General features: G+C 37.9%; 1 protein-coding gene across 2 annotated transcripts in view; it reads left to right on the top strand.

Moving 5' to 3' along the window:
* The window catches only part of FAAH2 (fatty acid amide hydrolase 2), a 219,809-nt gene that overhangs the window by 113,454 nt on the left and 83,206 nt on the right, over window positions 1-23,149 (top strand). For both annotated transcript variants that reach the window (XM_062184025.1, XM_062184024.1), the window contains 2 exons: window positions 11,251-11,386; window positions 14,998-15,115. In XM_062184025.1, the coding sequence (XP_062040009.1) occupies window positions 11,251-11,386; window positions 14,998-15,115 (254 nt within the window). The remainder of the gene's footprint in view (window positions 1-11,250; window positions 11,387-14,997; window positions 15,116-23,149) is intronic.

The following is a 23,149-nucleotide window of genomic DNA, read 5'->3' as shown; positions in this document are numbered from 1 at the left end:
TCTAGCCATGAGTTGCCGAGGCTATGGAAGCCTTTAGGGTTCGCCGACTTCGATCCTATTCTGACAGGGCCATAGTCAAAGTGGAAGCTCTCTCCTCCCTTCAGAGAAAGGCACCTCCTACTTTGATGGCCCCATTCTTTCCACTGGGATCACACTCGCTGAGATCCTTCATTTAGGTCTTCTTCTTCATCATCTTTTTTTTTCCCAGAGTGTCTTGGCTTTCCATGCCTAAAATACTCTCATAGGTTCTTCAGCCGGATCCAAATGCCTTAAGGGCTGATTCTGAGGCCAGAGTGCTATTTAGTACATCTGTCATTCTATGAGTCTGCTGTGTCTCTCCCTTTGACTCTTATATCTATCAGTGTGATCAATTGTGAACTGAAATTGGTCAGCTGGACTGGTGAAATGGCATTGGTACATGCCACCTTGATGGGATTGTATTGGAATCCCCTGGCCCTTTTCTAACTCCATCATTTGGGGCAAGTCCGGTTGAGCATGTCCACAATTGTACATCTCCTCCCTCTCTCTCTTCTTTTTTTATTTTTTACAGGTCGAGTGGACAGTGAGAGAAAGAGACAGAGAGAAAGGTCTTCCTTTGCCGTTGGTTCACCCTCCAATGGCCGCTGCCGCTGGTGCGCTGCAGCCGGCGCACCACACTGATCCGAAGGCAGGAGCCAGGTGCTTCCTCCTTGTCTCCCATGGGGTGCTTGGCCCAAGCACTTGGGCCATCCTCCACTGCACTCCTGGGCCATAGCAGAGAGCTGGCCTGGAAGAGGGGCAACCGGGACAGAATCCGGTGCACCGACCGGGACAAGAACCCGGTGTGGTGGCGCTGCAAGGCAGAGGATTAGCCCATTGAGCCACGGCGCCAGCCACTCCCTCTCTTTTTCTCATTCTTATCTTTAACCAGGATCACTTTTCAGTTAAGATTTAGACACCTAAGAATAATTGTGTGTTAATTACAGAGTTCACAAAAAAATACTAAAATGGATAAAGTATTACATTGTACATCAACAGTCAGCACCATAGCTGATCAAGTCACTATTTCTCATAGTATCCATTACACTTCCACAGGTTTCCCTTTGGTGCTCAGTTAGTTGTCACCGATCAGGGAAAACAAATGATATTTGTCTCTTTGGGACTGCTTTAATTCACTCAGCGTGATGCTTTCCAGATTGCTCCATCTTGTTGCAAATGACTGGGTTTCATTGTTTTTGACTGCTGTATAATATTCCATAGAGTACATGTCCCATAATTTCTTTATCCAGTCTACTGTTGATGGGCATTTGGGTTGGTTCCAGGTCTTAGCTATTGTGAATTGAGCTGCAATAAACATTAATGTACAGATGGCTTTTTTGTTTGCCAATATAATTTCCTTTGGGTAAATTCCAAGGAGTGGGATGGCTGGGTTGAATGGTAGGGTTATATTCAGGTTGCTGAGGAATCTCCAGATTGACTTCCATAGTGGCTTAACCAGTTTGCATTCCCACCAACAGTGGGTTAGTGTCCCTTTTCCCCCACATCCTCTCTAGCATCTATTGTTGGTTGATTTCTGAATGTGGGCCATTCTAACCGGGGTGAGGTGAAAACTCATTGTGGTTTTGATTTGCATTTCTCTGATGGCTAGTGATCTTGAACATTTTTTCATGTGTCTGTTGGCCATTTGGATTTCCTCTTTGGAAAGATGACTGTTGAGGCCTTTGGCCCATCTCTTAAGTGGATTGTTTGTTTTGATGTTGTAGAGTTTCTTGATTTCTTTGTAGATTCTGGTTATCAACCCTTTATCTGTTGCATAGTTTGCAAATATTTTTCCCATTCTGTTGGTTTCCTCTTCACTTTCCTGACTGTTTCTTTCGAAGTACAGAAACTTCTCAGTTTGATGCAATCCCAATAGTTAATTTTGGCTTTGACTGCCTGTGCTCCTGGGGGTACTTTCCAAGAAGTCTTTGCCTGTGCCTATATCTTGAAGGGTTTCTCCAATGCTCTCTAATAATTTTTTTTTGACAGGCAGAGTGGACAGTGAGAGAGAGACAGAGAGAAAGGTCTTCCTTTTGCCGTTGGTTCACCCTCCAATGGCCGCCGCGGTAGCGCGCTGTGGCCGGCGCACCGCACTGTTCCGATGGCAGGAGCCAGGTGCTTATCCTGGTCTCCCATGGGGTGCAGAGCCCAAGCACTTGGGCCATCCTCCACTGCACTCCCTGGCCACAGCAGAGAGCTGGCCTGGAAGAGGGGCAACCGGGACAGGATCGGTGCCCTGACCGGGACTAGAACCCGGTGTGCCGGCGCCACAACGCGGAGGATTAGCCTGTTGAGCCATGGCGCCGGCCGCTCTCTAATAATTTGATGGTGTCTGGTCATAGATTTAAGTTTTTAATCCATGTTGAATAAATTTTTGTGTAACGTGAAAGGTTGGGATCTTGCTTCATGATTCTGCACGTGGAAATCCAATTTTCTCAGCACCATTTATTGAATAGACGGTCCTTACTCCAGTGATTGGTTTTGGAAGCTTGATCAAATATGAGTTGGCTGTAGAAGTTTGGGTTGATTTCTGGTGTTTCTATTCTGTTCCATTGGTCTATCCACCTGTTTCTGTACCAGTACCATGCTGTTTTGATAACTACTGCCCTGTAGTATTTCCTGAAATCTGACATTGTGATGCCTCCAGCTTTGTTTTTGTTGTACAAGATTGCTTTAGCTATTCGAGGTCTCCTGTGTCTCCATATGAATTACAGCAGCATTTTTTCCAGATCTGAGAAGAAGGTCTTTGGTATCTTGATTGGTATTGCATTGAATGTATAAATTGCTTTTGGGAGAATAGACATTTTGATGGTGTTGATTCTTCCAATCCATGAGCATGGAATATTTCTCCATTTTTTGGTATCCTCTTCTATTTCGTTCTTTAAGGTTTTGTAATTTTCACCATAGAGATCTTTAACGTCCTTGGTTAAGTTTATTCCAAGGTATTTGATTGTTTTTGTTGCTATTGAGAATGGGATTGAATTTAGAAGTTCTTCCTCAGCTGTGGCATTGCCTGTGTATACAAAGACCGTTGATTTTTGTGCATTGATTTTATATCCCGCTACTTTGCCAAACTCTTCGATGAGTTCCAGTAGTCTCTTAGTAGAGTTCTTTGGATGCCCTAAATAAAGAATGATAATGTCTGCAAAGAGGGATAGTTTGAGTTCTTCCTTCCCAATTTGTATCCCTTTAATTTCTTTTTCTTGCCTAATAGCTCTGGCTAAGATTTCCAGAACTATATTGAAGAGTAGTCGTGAGAGTGGGCATCCCTGTCTGGTACCAGATCTCAGCGGAAATGCTTCCAACTTTTCTCCATTCAATAGGATACTGGCCATAGGTTTTTCATAAATTACTTTGATTGTATTGAGGAATGTTCCTTTTATACCCAGTTTGCTTAGAGTTTTCATCATGAAAGGGTGTTGTATTTTATCAAATGCTTTCTCTGCGTCTATTGAGAGAATCATATGCTTTTTCTTCTGCAGTCTGTTAATGTGGTGTATCACGTTGATTGTTTTGCCAACATTGCACCATCCCTGCATACTAGGGATAAATCCCACTTGGTCTGGGTGGATAATCTTTCTAATGTGATGTTGCATTCTATTGGCCAGAATTTTATTGAGGATTTTTGCATCTATGTTCATCAGGGATATTGGTCTGTAATTCTCTTTCAATGCTGCATCATTTTCTAGCTTAGGAATTAAGGTGATGGTGGCTTCATAGAAAGAATTTGGAAGGATTCCCTCTTTTTCGATTGTTCTGAATAGTTTGAGGAGAATTGGGGTTAATTGTTCTTTAAATGTCTGGTAGAATTCAGCAGTGAATCCATCTGGTCCTTGGCTTTTCTTTGTTGGGAGGACCTTTATTACTGCTTCAATTTCTGTCTCTGTTTTGGGTCTGTTTAAGTTTTCTATGTCTTCCTGGCTCAATTTAGGTAGGTTGTATGTGTCCAAGAATCTGTCCATTTCTGATAGATTTCCCTGTTTGCTGGCATACAGTTCCTTGTAGTAATTTCTGATGATTCTTTTTATTTCTGCAGCGTCTGTTGTTATGTTTCTTTTTTCATCTCTGATTGTATTGATTTGAGTCTTTTCTCCTCTTTTATTAGTAAGTTGGGTCAATGGGGTGTCAATTTTGTTTATTTTTTCAAAAAACCAGCTCCTCGTTTGGCTGATTTTTTGTAATTTTTTTTGATTCAACCCTGTTGATTTCTTCTCTGATTTTAATTATTTCTCTTCTCCTACTAGCTTTGGGTCTGGTTTGCTGCTGATTTTCTAGATCCTTGAGATGACTTGAAAGTTCATCTATTTGGTCCCTTTCCAATTTCTTGATGTAGGCACCTATTGATATAAACTTTCCTCTTAACACTGCTTTTGTTAAGTTTTTTTTCAGTTTCTTTTTTTAAAGTTTTATTTAATGAATATAAATTTCCAAAGTACAGCTTATGGGTTACAATGGTTTCCCCCTCCCAAAATTTCCCTCCCACCCACAACCCTCCCCTTTCCCGCTCCCTCTCCCCTTCCAATCACATCATGATTCATTTTCAATTCTCTGTATATACAGAAGATCTGTTTAGTATATATTAGGTAACGATTTCAACAGTTTGCCCCCATATAGTAACACAAAGTGATAAAAAATACTGTTGGAGTACTAGTTATAGCATTAAATAAGAGTGTACAGTACATTGAAGACATAGATCTTACATAATATATTTTTTTAAAAAATAATTGATTTTCTATGCCATTTCCAATTTAACACCAGGTTTTTCCTTTTTTCATTTCCAATTATCTTTATATACAGAAGATCGATTCAGTATATAATTAGTAAAGATCTCATCAGTTTGTACCCACGCAGAAACATAAAGTGTAGAAATACTGTTTCAGTACTAGTTATAGCATCACTGCACATTAGACAACACATTAGGGACAGATCCCACATGGGATGTAAGTACACAGTGACTCCTGTTGCTGACTTAACAATTTGACACTCTTGTTTATGGCGTCAGTAATCTCCCTAGGCTCTAGTCATGAGTTGCCAGGGCTATGGAAGCCTTTAGAGTTCGCTGTCTTTGATCTTATTCTGATAGGGTCATAGTGAAAGTGGAAGTTCTCTCCTCCCTTCAGAGAAAGGTACCTCCTTCTTTGATGGCCCCGTTCTTTCCACTGGGATCTCACTCCCAGAGATCTTTCATTTAGGTCTTCTTCTTTTTTTCTTTTCCATGGTATCTTGGCTTTCCATGCCTACAATACTCTCATGGGCTCTTCAGCCAGATCCAAATGCCTTAAGGGCTGATTCTGAGGCCAGAACACTGCTTTCTATGAAAGTTGTATCCCATAGGTTTTGGTATGATGTGCTGTTATCCTCATTTACTTCCAGAAAATTTTTGATTTCTCTTTTGATTTCTTTTATGACCCATTGTTCATTCAGGATCATGTCGTTCAGTCTCCATGTGTTTGCATGCGCTCTAGAGATTCCCAAGTTGCTAATTTCCAACTTCATTCCTTTGTGGTCTGAGAAGCTGCATGGTATGATTCTAATTCTTTTGAATTTGCTGAGACTTGCTTTATGGCCTAGTATGTGGTCAATCCTAGAGAAGGTTCCATGTACTGCTGAGAAGAATGTAAGTTCTTTCTGTGTAGGATGAAAAGTTCTGTAGATATGTGTTACATCCATTTGAGCTATAGTGTCGCTTAAATCTACTGTCTCCTTGTTAGTCTTCTGTCCTGATGATCTGTCTATCTCTGAGAGTGGAGTATTGAATTCCCCAATACTATTGTATTGGGGTCTAGGTCTCCCTTTAAGTCCCTTAACAAGTCTTTTAAATAAATTGGTTCCCTGTAATTAGGTGCATATACATTGATACTCGTTATATCTTCCTGTTGAATGGATCCCTTAATCATTATATAGTGCCCCTCTTTGTCTCTCCTAATAGTTTTTGTGGTCAAATTTATGTTATCTGATATTAAGATGGCTACGCCCGCTCTTTTTTCATTTCTGTTGGCATGGTATATCTTTTTCCAGCCTTTCACTTTCAGTCTGTATGCATCATTGTTGGAAAGATGTGTTTCTTGTAAGCAGCAGATAGATGAGTTTTGTTTTTTTACCCAATCAGCCAATCAGTGTCTTTTAACTGGATTGTTCAGGCCTTTAACATTTAATGTGACTATTGATAAGTAGTAACTTTGCCCTATCATTTTTGGGTTTCCCGTGATCTTTTGCTGTGAGGTTTCCTTCCTTTACCTTCTTTCATATTGGTGACCGTGTTTCTGTGTTTTTGCGTTTATCACATCTTTAAGCATCTTTTGCAGGGCTGGACGAGTGGCGACAAATTCTTTCAGTTTCTGTTTGCTGTGAAAGGTCTTTCTTTCACCTTCATTCACAAATGAGAGCTTTTCAGGATATAAGATTCTGGGCTGGCAGTTTTTCTCTCTTAGTACCTGGGCTATATCTCGCCATTCCCCCCTCACTTCTAGGGTTTCTGATGAGAAGTCTGCTGTTAGTCTAATTGGGGATCCTCTGAGAGTGGTCTGATGTTTCTCTCTTGCGCATTTTAAGATTTTTTCTTTAGGTTTCACTGTGGTGAGTTTAATTACAATGTGTTGTGGTGAGGATCTCTTTTGGTCATGTTTATTAGGGGTTCTATAAACTTCCTGTTCTAAGATGTCTCTGTCCTTCTCCAAACCTGGGAAATGTTCTCTAGTATCTCACTAAAAAGGCCTTCTAATCTTTTCTCCCTCTCCATGCCTTCAGGAACTCCTAGGACCTGAATGTTCGGTTTTTTACTAGGATCCTGTAGATTCCCGACAATATTTTTTAGATTTCTATTTTTCTCTTCTTTTATTTGGTTTGCCTGTTTCCTTTCCTGTTCTCTGTCTTCTAATTCTGATCTTCTCTCTTCTGCTTCACCCATTCTGTTTTTAAGGCTCTCTAATGTGTTTGTCATTTGATCTATTGAATTCTTCATTTCATTATGGTTTCTCGTCACTATCACTGTTTCTTGTTCTACTAGTTGTTTCATTTCATTTTGATTCCTCCTTAATATTTCATTTTCGTGAGAGAGATTTTCTATCTTGTCCATTAAGGATTTCTGTAGTTCAAGAATTTGTTTTTGAGAGCTTCTTAATGATCTTACCAATTTCTTGAGATCCGCTTCTTGCATTTCTTCTATCTCATTATCTTCATAATCTTGAATTGGGGTGTCTTGTTCATTTGGGGCATCATAGTGTCTTCCTTGCTCTTGTTACCTTGGTTTCTATGTTTGTTTGGCATCTTGGAGGTGTGGCCTAAGAGCTCTGTTTGGTTCTTCAGGGTTAAGGCCCAGGGTAACTCATCCAGATTGTTCTCTGGCTTGCTCTCTTGCACTCTCTCTTTTTTTTTAGACTCCTTTGGGAAGAAATTCCACACAGCTCACTGGGTTTTCTAGGCTAAGGAGTTTGTTTTACATATGTAAAGTGGTCGCTGGGCTTTGTAAGGAGAGTGCAGAGAGAAGCTAGTGTCCCTGCTGATTCCCCTTATTTATTCGCTTTTTTTTTTCTCTCCTCCAGTCAGTCTGGTGGTGTTCCCCCCCAACCCCCCGCTCAGTGTGAGTTCAGACCACGCTCTAACCTTCCTGGTCAATGTCTCCGGTTACCTTTCCCTCCAGCGCTGGGGCTCAAATTCTGTTGCTGGGCTTCTGTGGCTGGGCTCGCTGTTTTCCCCACCCCTCGGGGTGGGTCGGCGCGGCTCGGCGTGGCTAGGCGTGGCTCAGCGTGGCTTAGCGCGGCTAGGCGCGGCTGTGGGCCACCTTGCTCTCCCCGTAGGTCCTCCGTGTCACATCCACTAGATCTGGAAGTTTCCTCTGGAGTTTTTCTCTGAGTCTCTTCCTGAGGGTACAGTAACTCCACTTTTGTTAAACTTTCTTTTTCTGAACTGTTGGTGCACGCTTCCGCCATCTTGGCCAGTACTTTTCCCTCACTGTGATTTTAATTTGCATTTCATTATGGTTAGTGATCCTGAACATTTTTTCATGTGTCTGTTGGCCATTTAAATTTCCTCTTTTAAAAAATGTCTGTTTAAGTCCTTGTCCCATCTCTTAACTGTGTTGTTTGTTTTGTTGTGCAGTTCCTTGATCTCTGTATATTCTGGTTATTAATCTTTTATCAGTTGCATAGTTTGCAAATAATTTCTCTCCTTCTGTCGGTTGTCTCTTTACTTTCCTGACTGTTTCTTTTTCAGTGCAGAAACTTCTCAATTTGATGTAATCTCATTTGTTAATTTTGGCTTTGACTGCCTGTGCCTCTGGGATCTTTTCCAAGAACTTTTGCATATGCCAATAACTTGCAGGGTTTCCCCAATATTCTCTAATAATTTAATGTTGTCATGTCATAGATTTAGACCTTTAATTCATTTTGAGTGCATTTTTCTGTAAGGTGTGTTGCAGGGGTCTCATTTTATACTTCTCCATTTGGAAATCCAGTTTTCCCTGCACGATTTGTTGAAGAGACTATCTTTACTCTAGGGACAAGTTTTAGCTTCTTGGTCAAATATAAGTAGGATTTAGATGCTTGGATTGATTTCTGGTGATTCTATTCTATTACATTGTTTGGTCCATCTGTTTTTGTACCAGTAGCTGATTGTTTTCTTTATAACTGCCTTGTGGTATGTCTTGAAATCTGGTATTGTGGTGCCTCTAAATTTTTATTTGTTGTATAATATTACTTTAGCTAACCGAGGTCTCCCATGTTTCCATATGAACTTCAGCACATTTTTTCTAGATCTGAGAAGGATGTTTTTGGTAATTTGATTGGTATCACATTGAATCTATAAATTGCTTTCAGTAGAATGGATATTTTGATGATAGTGATTCTTCCAATCCATGAACATGGAAGGTTTTTCCATTTCTTCTATTTCTGTCTTTATTGTTTTGTAATTCTCACTCATAAAGATCTTTGAAATCTTTGGTTAAATTTATTCCAAGATATTTGATTTTTCTTGTAGGTACTGCAAATATGACTGATCTTAGAAGTTCTTTTTCAGCTGCTGCATTTTCTGTGTATACAAAGGTTTTTGATTTTTGTGTATTGATTTTATATCCTACTACATGAAGAAACTCTTCTATGAGTTACAATAGTCTCTTGGTGGAGTACGTCATCTACAAATAGGGATAGTTTGACTTCTTCTTTCCTAATTTGTATCCCTTTGATTTCTTTTTCTTGCCTATTGGCTCTAGTTAACACTTCCAAGCTATAAAGAACAGCAGTGATGAGAGTGGGCATCCTGGTCTGGTACTGGATCTCATTGGGAATGCTTCCAACTTTTTCCCATTCAATAGGACACTGGCCATGGGTTTGTCATAAATTGCTTTGATTGTGTTGAGGAATGATCCTTCTATACACAATTTGCTTAGAATTTTCATCATGAAAGTGTGATGTATTTTATCAAATGCTTTCTCTGCATTTATTGAGATAATCATATGGTTTTTGTTCAGCAGTTTGTTAATGTAATGAATAACATTGTTTTATTTGAGAATGCAGAACCACCCCTGCATACCAAGATTAACCCACTTGGTCTGTGTGGATGATCTTTCTGATGTACTGTTGGATATGATTGGCTAGAATTTTTTTTGAAGATTTTTGCATCTATGTTCATCAGGAAAATTAGTCTGTAGTTCTTTTTCACTGTTGCATCTTCTTCAGGTTTAGAAATTAAGATGGTGCTGGCTTCATGGAAAGAATTTCGGAGGATTCACTTACTTTCAATTGTTTTGAATAACTTGAGAAAAATTGGAGTTAGTTCTTCTTAAATGTCTGGTAGAATTCTGCAGTGAAGCCATCCAGTCATGGGCTTTCTTTGTTTTGGGAGGGTCTTTATTACTGATTCAATTTCTGTCTTGGTTATGAGTCTGTTTATGTTTTCTATGTCTCCATGGCTCAGTTTTGTTGGTTGCATGTGTCCAAGAATCTACCCATTTCTTCTAGGTTTCTCAGTTTGTTGACATACAGCTCTTTGTAATAATTACTGATGATTCTTTTTATTTCTGTGGTGTCTGTTACATCTCCTTTTTCATCTCTAATTTAATTGATTTGGGTCTGCTCTCTCTTTTTTTGGTTAGTTGTGCCAATGGTGTGTCAATTTTATTTTTTCAAAACAACAGATCCTCCTTTTGCTGATCTTATGTATTTTTTTAATATTTAATTTTGGTTTTAACAGATATCCTGCATTATTTGCTACTGGTGCTACATTCTAACTTAATACTCTAGTGTGCAAATTAAACATGGTAAATGTTTCTTAGAAATTTAGGGTATCCAGCTGGCGCCGTGGCTCAACAGGCTAATCCTCCACCTTGCAGCACCGGCACACCGAGTTCCAGTCCCAGTCGGGGCACCAGATTCTGTCCCAGTTGCCCCTCTTCCAGGCCAGCTCTCTGCTATGGCCTGGGAGTGCAGTGGAGGATGGTCCAAGTGCTTGGGCCCTGCACCCCATGGGAGACCAGGAGAAGCACCTGGCTCCTGCCTTCGGATAAGCGTGGTGCGCCGGCCACAGCGCGCCAGCCACAGCGGCCATTGGAGGGTGAACCAACGGCAAAAAGGAAGACCTTTCTCTCTGTCTCTCTCTCTCTCACTGTCCACTCTGCCTGTCAAAAATAAATAAATAAATAAATAAAAAGAAATTTAGGGTATCCAAAATGGTTTCAGAGCTTCTATTAAGTTAATTCTTTTAAGCTATGTAGATAGATATCTAATGTACTATGTTATAAAATATATAAAAAGCAGATGTCATGACATATATAACCCATGAAGACACATTAAAATAGTCTTTGGAGAAATGTGAGAATGCTTTGCTGTGGTTTCCATTTATGTGCCAAGTTGCAGAGGTCATTATAGAGAAACTAAATTTTTTAGCTTTGTTCTCTAAGCTGTGAATAACCCACATGCGTTTTATATAAGCCATCTCCACCTAGAGTATATAAGACTGCACAGCCTTCCACCCCCCACATGTGGCTTAATGAGGAGGGATTCTGTTTACATCTGAACAGATCTGATTTTGCCAGTTTTATTTTGCAGATTTTCTTTAGGTTTTATTAGAAAAAGATACTCTTTTTAAATAATATAGTAAAATAGTGAAAACTATGAAATAAGTCTATAAAATAATTTGAAAGGGGAATGATATTTAAGATAGATTAACGTCATTGTGAACCACAGTGTATGGAGATCATGTCTTATTTTGAGCAGCTAACCTGAGTATCTAATCTTTCAGGTGTGGTTCCCAACAAGGGTCAATTTCCTGTGGCTGGGGGAGCACAGGAGTGGTTTCAGTGCACAGGTCCAATGTGCCGTTATGCTGAAGACCTTACCCCCATGCTGAGGGTCATGGCAGGACCTGGAATCAAAAAGTATGTTCACATCTTTTCTCTATTTCCTATTCTGCCTGTCCTGACATTAATTCTCCCTTTGTTTATTAATAACACAGAGGTCAACTTCTATCTTTCACATAAATATTTGTCAGAATTCTTATAAGGTAAATTTTATATAAGTGAACATAATATTTCACAAATTGAGTAGACAGTTTGTAATAATAATTTAGTGAGACAACACAAGCATAGAAGGTCCTTATTTTGGAATGGAAACAGGGAGTTTTAAAAAATTCATTTAGCATTTTGAATGTAATGACTGAGCTCAGTATAAAGTGAAACTACACATATTTTCTAATATTACCTGGAAAATCCATGCCTGGAAATTATTTATTGGTGTTATTTGGTACATTCTCTATAGTAGTTATTTTTTTTTTCTTTTTCTTTTTTGACAGGCAGAGTGGATAGTGAGAGAGAGACAGAGAGAAAGGTCTTCCTTTTGCCGTTGGTTTACCCTCCAATGGCCGCTGCGGTAGGTGTGCTGTGGCCGGCGTACCGCGCTGATCCGATGGCAGGAGCCAGGTGCTTCTCCTGGTCTCCCATGCGGTGCAGGGCCCAAGTCCTTGGGCCATCCTCCACTGCACTCCCTGGCCACAGCAGAGAGCTGGCCTGGAAGAGGGCAACCGGGACAGGATCGGTGCCCCGACCAGGACTAGAACCTGGTGTGCCGGCACCGCAAGGCAGAGGATTAGCCTAGTGAGCCGCGGCGCCGGCCATATAGTAGTTATTTTTAAGTATTTCTCATTTCCAGAAAACTTGTAGTTTCCTCATCTTCTTTACAATCATTCACCTCCTACTTTACCAAAACAATATTTGTGTAATTTAGTCCAGCTTCTTACAGTAAATTTCATTAGTTATTTAGTCATTTATATTTTTATCCCTTTTAGAGTGGAGAACATACATTTTCTTTTTATGTTAGTAAATAAATACTTTCATATATACTCTTGCTCTCATTTTCTTTATTAGATTCTTGTTCCATTACTTATATTACTATGGCTAAACTCTCAAATACAAGCACTCAGTCAACCCATACATACACTTGTATATATGCTCCTCATCTTTATCACTAAATTTTCCTAAGATTCTTATAATAAAAAATGAAAAAAATAAATTTTTCTCAGTTCCACATTGTACCTCAGGTAGTGCTTTTTGCTCTCATTGAAAATCTTCTTGTAGTAATTGTTTATATTCATCATATCTAAATTATCACAGTGCTCCTTTGGTTTTCAACAACTGCATACTTGTTTTCACAACTAAAATATTTCTTGCCAAGGTCCAGATTATTTTTTGTTGATGATAACCTTTAAATTCTTTTTTTGTTATTTTTTTCAGCATTTATTTAATAAATATAAATTTCCAAAATGCAACTTTTGGATTATAGCGGCTTTTCCCCCCACAAACTCCCACCCGCTCGCAACCATCCCATCTCCAACTCCCTCTCCCATTCTTCATCAAGATTCATTTTCAATTATCTTTATATACAGAAGATAAACTTAGTATATACTAAGTAAAGATTTCAACAGACTGCACCCACACAGACACACAAAGTATAGAGTACTGTTTGAGTAGTAGTTTTACCATTAATTCGCATAGTACAACACATTAAAGACAGAGATCCTACATGGGGAGCAGGTGCACAGTGACTCAAGTGTTGATTTAGCAGTTGACACTCTTATTTATGACGTCAGTAATCACCCAAGGCTATTTAGACAAGGCCATCGTCAAAGTGAAAATTTTCTCCTCCCTTCAGAAAAAGGTACCTCTTTATTTGATGGCCCGTTCTTTCCACTGGACTCTCACTCACAGAGATCTTTCATTTAGGTCATTTTTTTTTTTTGCCACAATGTCTTGGTTTTCCATGCTTGCAAAACTCATGGGCTTTTTAGCCAGATCTGAATGCCTTAAGGGCTGAATCTGAGGCCAGAGGGCTGTTTAGGACATCTGCCATCTATGAGTCTGCTGTGTATCCCGCTTCCCATGTTTGATTGTTCTCTCCTTTTTAATTCTATCAGTTATTTGCTGACACTGGTCTTACTTATGTGATCCCTTTGACACTTAATCCTATCATCAATAATTATGAACTTAAATTGATCACTTTGACTAGTGAGATGGCATTGGTACATGCCACCTTTATGGGATTGAATTGGAATCCCCTGGCACGTTTCTAGCTCTACCATTACGGGTAAGTCCAATTGAGCATGTGCCAAACTATACATAACCTCCCTTTCTTATTCCCACTCTTATATTTAACAGGGATCACTTTTCAGTTAATTTTAAATGCCTAAGAGTAATTGTGTGTTAATTAAAGAGTTCAACCAATGGTATTAATAGAACAAAAAATACTAAAAGGAATAAAATAGTAAGTTGTTCCTCGACAGTCAGGACAAGGGCTGATCAAGTCATTGTTTCTCATAGTGTCCATTTCACTTCAACAGGTTTCCTTTTTGGTGTTCAGTTAGTTGTCACTGATCAGGGAGAACATATGTTATTTGTCCCTTTGGGACTGGCTTATTTCACTCAGCATGATGTTTTCCAGGTTCCTCCATTTTGTTGCTAATGACGGGATTTAATTTTTTCACTTCTGTATAGTATTCTATAGAGTCCATATCTCATAATTTGTTTATCCAGTCTTCTGTTGATGGGCATTTAGGTTGATTCCATGTCTTAGCTATTGTGAATTGAGCTGCAATAAACATTGAGGTGCAGACAGCTCTTTCATTTACCAATTTCCTTTGGGTAAATTCCAAGGAGTGTGATGGCTGGGTCATGTGGTCATACATGACCTCAATGTAAATGGCAACACTATTGACTACATTTCCTTCTTGAAAAAAATTGACATTGATTTTTTGATGAGCACTACTCCATTATGTGTCCTATATGTACATTTTCCCCTTTTCATATTTCTTGTTGGTTTTTCTTCAACTTTTATTTATTCTAAGATCCTCACTTACTTCCCTCTCACCTCTATTCAACTTCACAGGATGACTCCTTCTTCATTGGATGCATCAACTATTTCCCATACAAACAACTTCTAAATTTGTACTTCCAATTTTTTCTTCTTATGTAGGCTACAACATTTACTAACTGGATATCTACTCATCTCAGATAATCAAAACTCAACATGACATAAACTGATTTAATTTTCCTGTCTGTGCTCTTGCCAAACATCAGATACCGGACCACAATTAACTCAATCACCATACCTGACTGTATTTCTCACTACTTACAACTAACTAAAGCTGAATCCTATTAAATCAACCTCCCAATTATTGCTTAGACCTTTGCAATTTTCTTCCTTACCATCATTATAATACTAGTTCAGAGACAATAATTTCTCATCTGGAAAACTTCTACAGTCCTCTGTCTTTTCACTGTACATTCAGTCTTGACCCATTCCAAAATGTCTTCTCTCATGCAGCCAGAGAAATAATTTTTAAATGCAAACATAAATTCAAAAGGTGTAGTACATTTTCTAGAACAAAATTCTCTATCATCAGAAAACCACATTAGACCTAAAGCTCAGATTTTAGGGTAGAAATAGTAAGCATATGTAAGTAATTTACTGATGTCAACTTCTGTTTATTCCTTTATAGGTTAAAACTAGATGCAAAAGTATATGTGAAGGACTTGAAATTTTACTGGATGGAACATGATGGAGGCTCATTTTTAATATCCAAGGTGGACCAAGATCTCATTCAAGCACAGAAAAAGGTAATTTTGAATAGAATTTTAATAGAATTCATAGTCAAACAGATGCCATTATGACCATTTCTTTTACTGACTACCAAATATTTCTGTGACAACAAAGAGAAGTAAGATCATCAGAATAGCTGTGTTAAGTAATGTTTATCTGAGTTTTCATAATTTAGTTTTTTTTTTAATCTGGGGAGACTTTTTAAATTATAGTTTTAATTTACATTATAGTCAAAAATTTAATGCTCCACTAAATAATAGGTTCAACAAATAAAAATTGAAAAGACCTTAGTTCAGTGAGTATACAAGCAAGTGGTATGAACAACAATTTAATGAAAATATGAGCATATTACTCATATATATTTATTTTCAAAATAATCACAGATCATTAAACTATAATGGCATGTCAATATTAAACATTGTTTGACAAAGATATAAACAAAGTTTGAGAAAACCATTTTTGCAGGGATAATGATTCACAGGTGGTTATTTTGGTTTTTTTTACACTTTTGATTTTTTTTTTCCTTTTTAAGTTTAGATCCCACTTATAAGAGAGAATGTGCAGTGTTTGTCTGTGTCTGGCTTTTTTTTCACTTGTCTTGTCTTACAGTTATATCCGTTTTGATGAAAATTGTAGAATTTCATTTTCGTTAGCTGAAATCACCTATCATACCCTTACAAAGCTGTTAGAATTTTGTTAACCAATTCAGAGAAGTTGTATGTGATAAAATAAACAAACAAAAAATAGCTTTTTATATATGAATGAACACTCACTGAAAGGGAAATCAGGAAAGAAATCCCATTCACAATAGTCACAAAAAATCAAATATTTATGATTTTTTGTTTTTATTTTTTCAAATTTAATTATTAGTTTTAAAAATTCATTTATTATTTTTTAAAACTTTTATTTAATGAATATAAATTTCCAAAGTGCAGCTTATGGGTTACAATGGCTTCCCCCTCCCAAAATTTCCCTCCCACCCACAACCCTCCCCTTTCCCGCTCCCTCTCCCCTTCGATTCACATCAAGATTCATTTTCAATTCTCTTTATATACAGAAGATCAGTTTAGTATATATTAAGTAAAGATTTCAACAGTTTGCCCCCACATAGTAACACAAAGTGAAAAAATACTGTTTGAGTACTAGTTATTGCATTAAATCAAAATGTACAGCACATTAAGGACAGAGATCCTACATGATATTTTTTTTAAATTTTAAATATTTTGCAATAGCTTCAATGTGGTTTGTAGATACAATTGGAAGAAAATAATGATATTCCCTTCCTCCCTCTCTTCCAGCCCCTTTCCCTTCCAACCTCCCTTTCTGCCTTTTTAAATTTTTTTTTTTGACAGTCAGAGTGGACAGAGAGAGAGACAGAGAGAAAGGTCTTCCTTTTGCCGTTGGTTCACCCTCCAATGGCCGCTGCGGCCGGCGTGCTGCGGCCGGCACACCGCGCTGATCCGAAGGCAGGAGCCAGGTGCTTCTCCTGGTCTCCCATGGGGTGCAGGTCCCAAGCACTTGGGCCATCCTCCACTGCACTCCTGGGCCATAGCAGAGAGCTGGCCTGGAAGAGGGGCAACTGGGACAGAATCCGGTGCCCACTAGAACCCGGTGTGCCGGCGCTGCAAGGTGGAGGATTAGCCTGTTGAGCCACGGAGCCAGCCTTTTTTTAATCTTTGAGAAAACATATTTTAAATTTTATTACAGTAAAAAGGCTTAATACTTTATCACATAAGAAGTTTCACAACTGAAAAGCAAAAAGACCTTAGTTAAGTAGGAATATAAATAATGGCTATAAGCAATAATTGAATGGAAAATGATAATTTCATCCACATATAGTAAATTTTAAAGTACTCATAGATCATTAAAACTGTAGTAGTATAACTTTCCTAACCATTGGTTTGTCAAAGGTATAAAACAATGTTTCACAAACTGCATTCGCAGCAATACGGATACACACAGGCGTTTCTCTCTTTCTTTCTCTCTTTCTCTGTTAAATTTTAAATTTTAGTTCCCACATAAAAGGGAGAACATGAGGTTTTTGTCTCTCCGTGTCTGGCATTATTCACTCAGCATGATGTCTTCCAGTTGCATCCATTTTGTGGCAAATGATAGAATTTCATTCTTTTTTTTTAATAGAAGAATAGTTTTCCACTGTGAATATATACCATATTTTCTTTGTCCTTTCATCTAATGATAGACACCTTGGTTATTTCCAAATTTTGGCTATTATGAATAGTGCTGTAATAAACACAGTGTTGCAAGTATCTCTTTGATGCCTTGTGTTCAAGTATTTGTGTATATACCCAGTAGTGGGGTTGCTGGATCATACAGCATGTCTATTTCTAATTTTAAAGAAATAGCCACACTGTTTTCCACAGCGGTGGCACTAATGTCCATTTCTACCAAAGTGTATAAGTATTCCACCTTCTGTACATTCTCACCAGCATTTGTTGCCTTATGGATAATAGTCATGCTGACAGGGGTGTGGTGACAAATCATTGTGATTTTTATATTAATTGTCCTGATGGCTAGCAAACCATTTTTATGTACTTATTCACAATTTGTATTTCTTCTTCAGAACTTGTTGGAACTGGCGCTGTGGCGTAGTAGGCTAAGCCTCCGCTACAGTGCTTATATGCACCGGTTCATGTCCCAGCAGCTCCTCTTCCAATCCAGGTCTCTGCGCATGGCCTGGGAAAGCAGTGGAAGGAAGCCCAAGCACTCGGGCCCTTGCACCCATGTGGGAGACTGGGAAGAAACTTCTGGCTCCTGGCTTCAGATTGGCCCATCTCTGGCCTTTGCAGCCTCATGGGGAGTGAACTAGCAAATGGATGACCTTTTGCTCTGTCTCTCCCCCTCTGTTTGTAACTCTATCTCTGAAATAAATAATTAAAGATTGTAAAAATGGAGAACTTTCTGTTGAGGTACTTTGCCTATTTCATAACTGGTTTGGTTGTATCTTTTGTTGTTAAGTTTTTTAAGTTGCTGATATATTTGGGATATTAATCCTTTTTCAGATAGATAGCTTATTAGTATTTGTTTTCTGATTCTGTTGTATGTCCCTTCACTCTATTCATAATTTCCTTTGCCGTGCAAAAGCTTCTGAGTTTGATATAGTCTCATTTGTTTAGTTTTGTTTTTGTTTCCTGTGCTTTGGGGGCCTCGTTCAAGAAGCTGTCCCCTACTCCAATGTCATGTGTGTTTAACCTATGTTTTCTTCCAGTAACTTCATAGTCTCAGGCCTCAAATTTAGGTCTTATCATTGGACAGATCACACAAGAAATCAACAAAAATGCTCAGAGTTGAACCATACTACTGAACACATGAACCTTATAGACATTTACAGAACACTCCATCCAACAGCAAAATAATACACATTCTTCCCATCAGAATATGGAACATTTTAAAATTATGCCATATATTAAGCCACAAATTAAGTCTCAGTAAATTTAAAGATGATTAAAATCATACTATGCAACTTTTGTGAACACAAAGGTAAAAAAAAAAAACTGTAAATCATCCACAAGAAAAACAACAAAACATTCATAACACCAATGTGCAAATTAAACAGCATGCTATGGAATGACCAGTGGTCAATGGACCATTGACGAAATTACAAATGAAATAGACTCATTTTTTGAAATTAATAAAATTGAAAACACAGCATTTTAAATTAGAGTACACACAATAACAGCATTAAGAGGGAAGTTTACAGCATTGAGTGCTTACATCAAAAAAGAGGATATCTAAAAATGATCTAATTATGCACCTCCAAACTTAGCAAAACAAGAACAAATCAAGCTCAAAATCAGGAGGATGTGAGAAATAGAAAAGCAACAGAGTAGAAGTAAATGAAATTGAAAGTAAAATACATAAAATATTTTACTTTTTTAAAAATAAAAATATACGAATATCACCAAAGTGAAAAACTGATTTTTGAGAAGGTAAACAAAACATCCAAACATGCTTCCAGGACAACAATGCAAAAAATGGAAAAACTCAAATAAATGAAACTAGACGTGGAGAAGGACACATTACAATAGATACTACTGAAATATAAAAAGTCACAAGAAACAATTATTATAAACAACATAAAATGAAAACTAGAAAACCTCTAAAATGGATAAATTCCTGGCTACAAATAACCTACCAAGATCAAATAAATAAAATATAGAAAAATTAAATAGACTCATAGCAAACAAAGGTCTAGGTCTTATAGCTTCACTATTGAATTCTAGAAAACATTTAAAAATGAACTAAGTGAGCTACCTTTCAAACAATTCTATATTATTAAACAGGGCGGAACTCTTCTTCTATATAAGGCCAGTATTGGTCTTGAAACCAAAACTGATCAAAGACACCACATGAAAAGTAAACTGCAGAATTATATCCTTGCTGCCAAACATCTAGCTGATACAGATGTCATCAACAGATCTAAAAGATAATGAACATTTCTGTTTTTCCTCATTGGCATTATTCTGTCTACATACATGACATGAAAACCACTTTTTTCCTGCACTCTTGATGACTCACTGCTAAGAAAACCTTGTGCATATTCTCTTCAACCAGAAAGTGGAAAGTATTGGTGTGTGTGTGTGTATGTGTGTGTGTGTGTGTGTGTCATTCTCAAATGACTTATATACTCTGATCTCCTCTCCTCAACTTTGAGTCTCAGTTTTTAATCCCTTCCTGAAATGGTATTATTTCCTCACCAAGACTATTGTTATGTGGTTGCAATTACACATTCACAGAAAACTTTACCACAAATATATATTAGAAGGAACAGTGGCTTCCTATGTCTGTGGGTAGTTTTTAGAGAATTAATTTATTTTGGCAGTTTTCCTCTCTGAACATGGTTCTTTTTAAGCATACTATGAGAGGGCTGTTATATAATATTTCCTTTTTATGAGTTATGCATGGGAATTAAAAAGTACATGTAAGTAAAATAGTTGAAAAATCTGTGTATTCTCTATTTTTAAATGTCTAAGTTTATGTCAGGGTTGAATTGGCTATATTAAACATAAATGAACAAATTGAATAAATGGTATACTCGAATAAAATAAAAAAGAATACTCAATGAAATACTAGCAAACCAGATCAAATTCACATCAAAAAGATCATGCAACATTGATAAATCAATTTAGTAAAATTGCAGGTTACATGGGGCCAGCACTGTGGCATAGCGGGTAAGGCCACCACCTGCAGTGCTGGCTGATTACATATGGGTGCTGGTTCAAGTCCTGGCTCTCCACTTCTGATCCAGCTTTCTGATATCGCCTTGGAAAGCAGTGGAAGATGGCCGAAGTCCTTGGGCCTCTGCACCCTTGTGGGAAACCTGGAGGAAGCTGCTGGCTCCTGGCTTTAGATCGGCACAGCTCTGGCCATTGTTGACAATTGGGGAATATTGGGGAATAAACCAACAAATGGAAGGCCTCTCTCTTTCTCTCTCTCTCCTCTCTCTTTCTCTCTCTCTCTCTCTCGACACTTTCATTCTATCTCTGTGTAGCTCTGACTTTCAAATAAATAAATGAATCTTAAAAACATTGCAGATTATAAAATATCATACAAGGTACACTAATGAAAGAGAAATCAAGATAGGAATCTCATGCAAATAGCCAGAAAAAATTAAATATTTAGTAATAAATTTAACAAAAGAAGTGAAAGATTTATACAATCACAATTATAAATCCTTGATATAAGAAATCAGCAAGAAATTTGATTGACATCTCCCTGATGTCTAGTGATCCTGAGCATTTTTTATATGTCTGGTGGCCATTTGAGTTTCTTCTTTTGAAAAATACCAGTTCAAACTTTGCCCGCTTCTTAACTGCAATGTTTATTTTGTTGATGTTAGTTTTCTTGAGCTCTTTATAGATTCTGGTTATTTATTCTTTATTAGTTTCACAGTTTCCAAATATTTTCTCTCATTCTGTCTGTTGCCTCTTCACTGTGTTGAGTGCTTCTTTTGCGTGCGGAAGATATTCAGCTTGATGTAATCCCATTTGTCTATTTTGGCTTTGATTACCTGTGTTTCTGGGGTCTTTCCCAAGAAGTCTTTGGCTATACCAGTGTCTTGTAGGGTTTCCCCAATGTTCTCTAGTACTTTGATGGTATATGGTCACAAATGTATGCCCTTAATCCACTTTGAGTGGATTTTAATGTAAGCTGTAAGGTAGGGGACTTATTTCATACTTCTGTATTTGGAAAATCAGTTTTCCCTGCACCAGTTTTTGAAGAGACTGTCAGAATGGCTCTCATACAGAAATCAACAAACAATAAATGCTGAAAAGGATGTGGGGGAAAAGGTACCCTAACCTACTATTGCTGGGAATGTAAGCTGGTGCAACCATGTGGAAGATAATATGGAGATACCTCAGAAATCTGAAAATAGATCTACCCTTTGACCCAGTGAACCTATTCCTGGGACTCTACTCAAGGGAAATGAAATCAGCATATGAAAGTGTTATCTATATTTCCATGGTCATTGAAGCACAATTCACAATAGACTTAGATATGGAATCAACCCAAATGTTCATCCACTGATGACTGGAAAAGAAATTATTGCATATATATGCTATGGAATGCTACTAAGCAGTAAAAAAATGAAATCCTGTATTTTGCAACACAATGGATGCAACTGGAACCATTATACTTAGTGAAATTAACCAGTTCCAAAAAGACAGATACCATTTGATTTCCCTGATCTATGGTAACTAATAGAGTATCTTAAATGTAATGTGTAGGATTGAAATTGACAAATTGATATTTGATGATTGCTTACAGCCCTCGTCTGTACTATTGAGGTTCACTGTTTTTGTTTTCCTTGTACTTTTTGTTGAACACTTTACTTAATGTAGGGTTAATCTTATGAATATTAAATAAATTGAAATTAGATCTTTTAATAAATTCAAAGTGGGAATGGGAGAGAGAAGAGGAAGAGTGGGAGTGCAAGCAGGAGGGAAGTTTGGCTGGGAAGAATGACTATATTTTTAAATTTATATATTTTTGAAATCCATTAAGCTTGTGTATCTTAAATAAATAAAAGAAAAATAGTAATTATTAAGGGCACACATTTTGGAAAGATATTCTTTTCTCATGGATTGGAAGAATCTATATCACTAAAATATCTATACTATATAAAGCAATCTACAGATTCATTGCAACCCCTATCAAAATGTCAACGAGACTTTTTACAGAAAAAAAAATTCTTAAATTCATATGGTATCACAAAAGACCCAGAATAGTCACATGAGACCCTGTGCAAAAAAATAATGTTGGAAGCATCGCAATACCTAGCTTCAAAGAATTTTACAAAGCTGTAGTTATTAAAGTAGCATGGTGCTGATGTAAAAAATGACACATGGATAGAAAAGAATACAGAGCCGATAAGTTAATTCACATACATACAGCCAACTGATTTCTGACAGAAGTGCCCATATTGGCTGGCGCTGTGGCTTAACAGGCTAATCATCCGCCTTGCGGCGCCGGCACACCAGGTTCTAGTCTCGGTTGGGGCGCCAGATTCTGTCCCGGTTGCCCCTCTTCCAGGCCAGCTCTCTGCTATGGCCCGGGGAGGAGGATGGCCTGCACCTGCATGGGAGACCAGGAGAAGCACCTGGCTCCTGGCTTCAGATCAGCGAGATGTGCCGGCCGCAGCGGCCATTGGAGGGTGAACCAAAGGCAAAAAGGAAGACCTTTCTCTCTCTGTCTCTCTCTCTCACTATCCACTCTGCCTGTCAAAAACAAAAACAAACAAATAATCAAACAAACAAACAAACCAAGAGGTGCCCATATCATGTATTGGAGTAAGGATAATATATTCAATAAATAGTTCTGGAAAGACTGAATGTACATACATAAAAGACTGAAATTATATCCATAACTCTCACCTCAACACATAAAAAATCAACTCCAGATGCATTAAAAGATAAATTTAAGATATGGAACTATGAAATTTCTGGAACAAAATGAAGGGTAAACACTTGAAGACACTGGTGCATGTGAAGACTTCTTGAACAAGACTGCAAAACCACAGTCAACAAAAGCCA

This window comes from Lepus europaeus, chromosome X (assembly GCF_033115175.1).
Source record: "Lepus europaeus isolate LE1 chromosome X, mLepTim1.pri, whole genome shotgun sequence".
Classification (NCBI taxonomy): domain Eukaryota; kingdom Metazoa; phylum Chordata; class Mammalia; order Lagomorpha; family Leporidae; genus Lepus; species Lepus europaeus.
The sequence above is the reverse complement of the archived record's forward strand: the minus strand, read 5'-3'. Positions and strand labels throughout refer to the sequence as shown.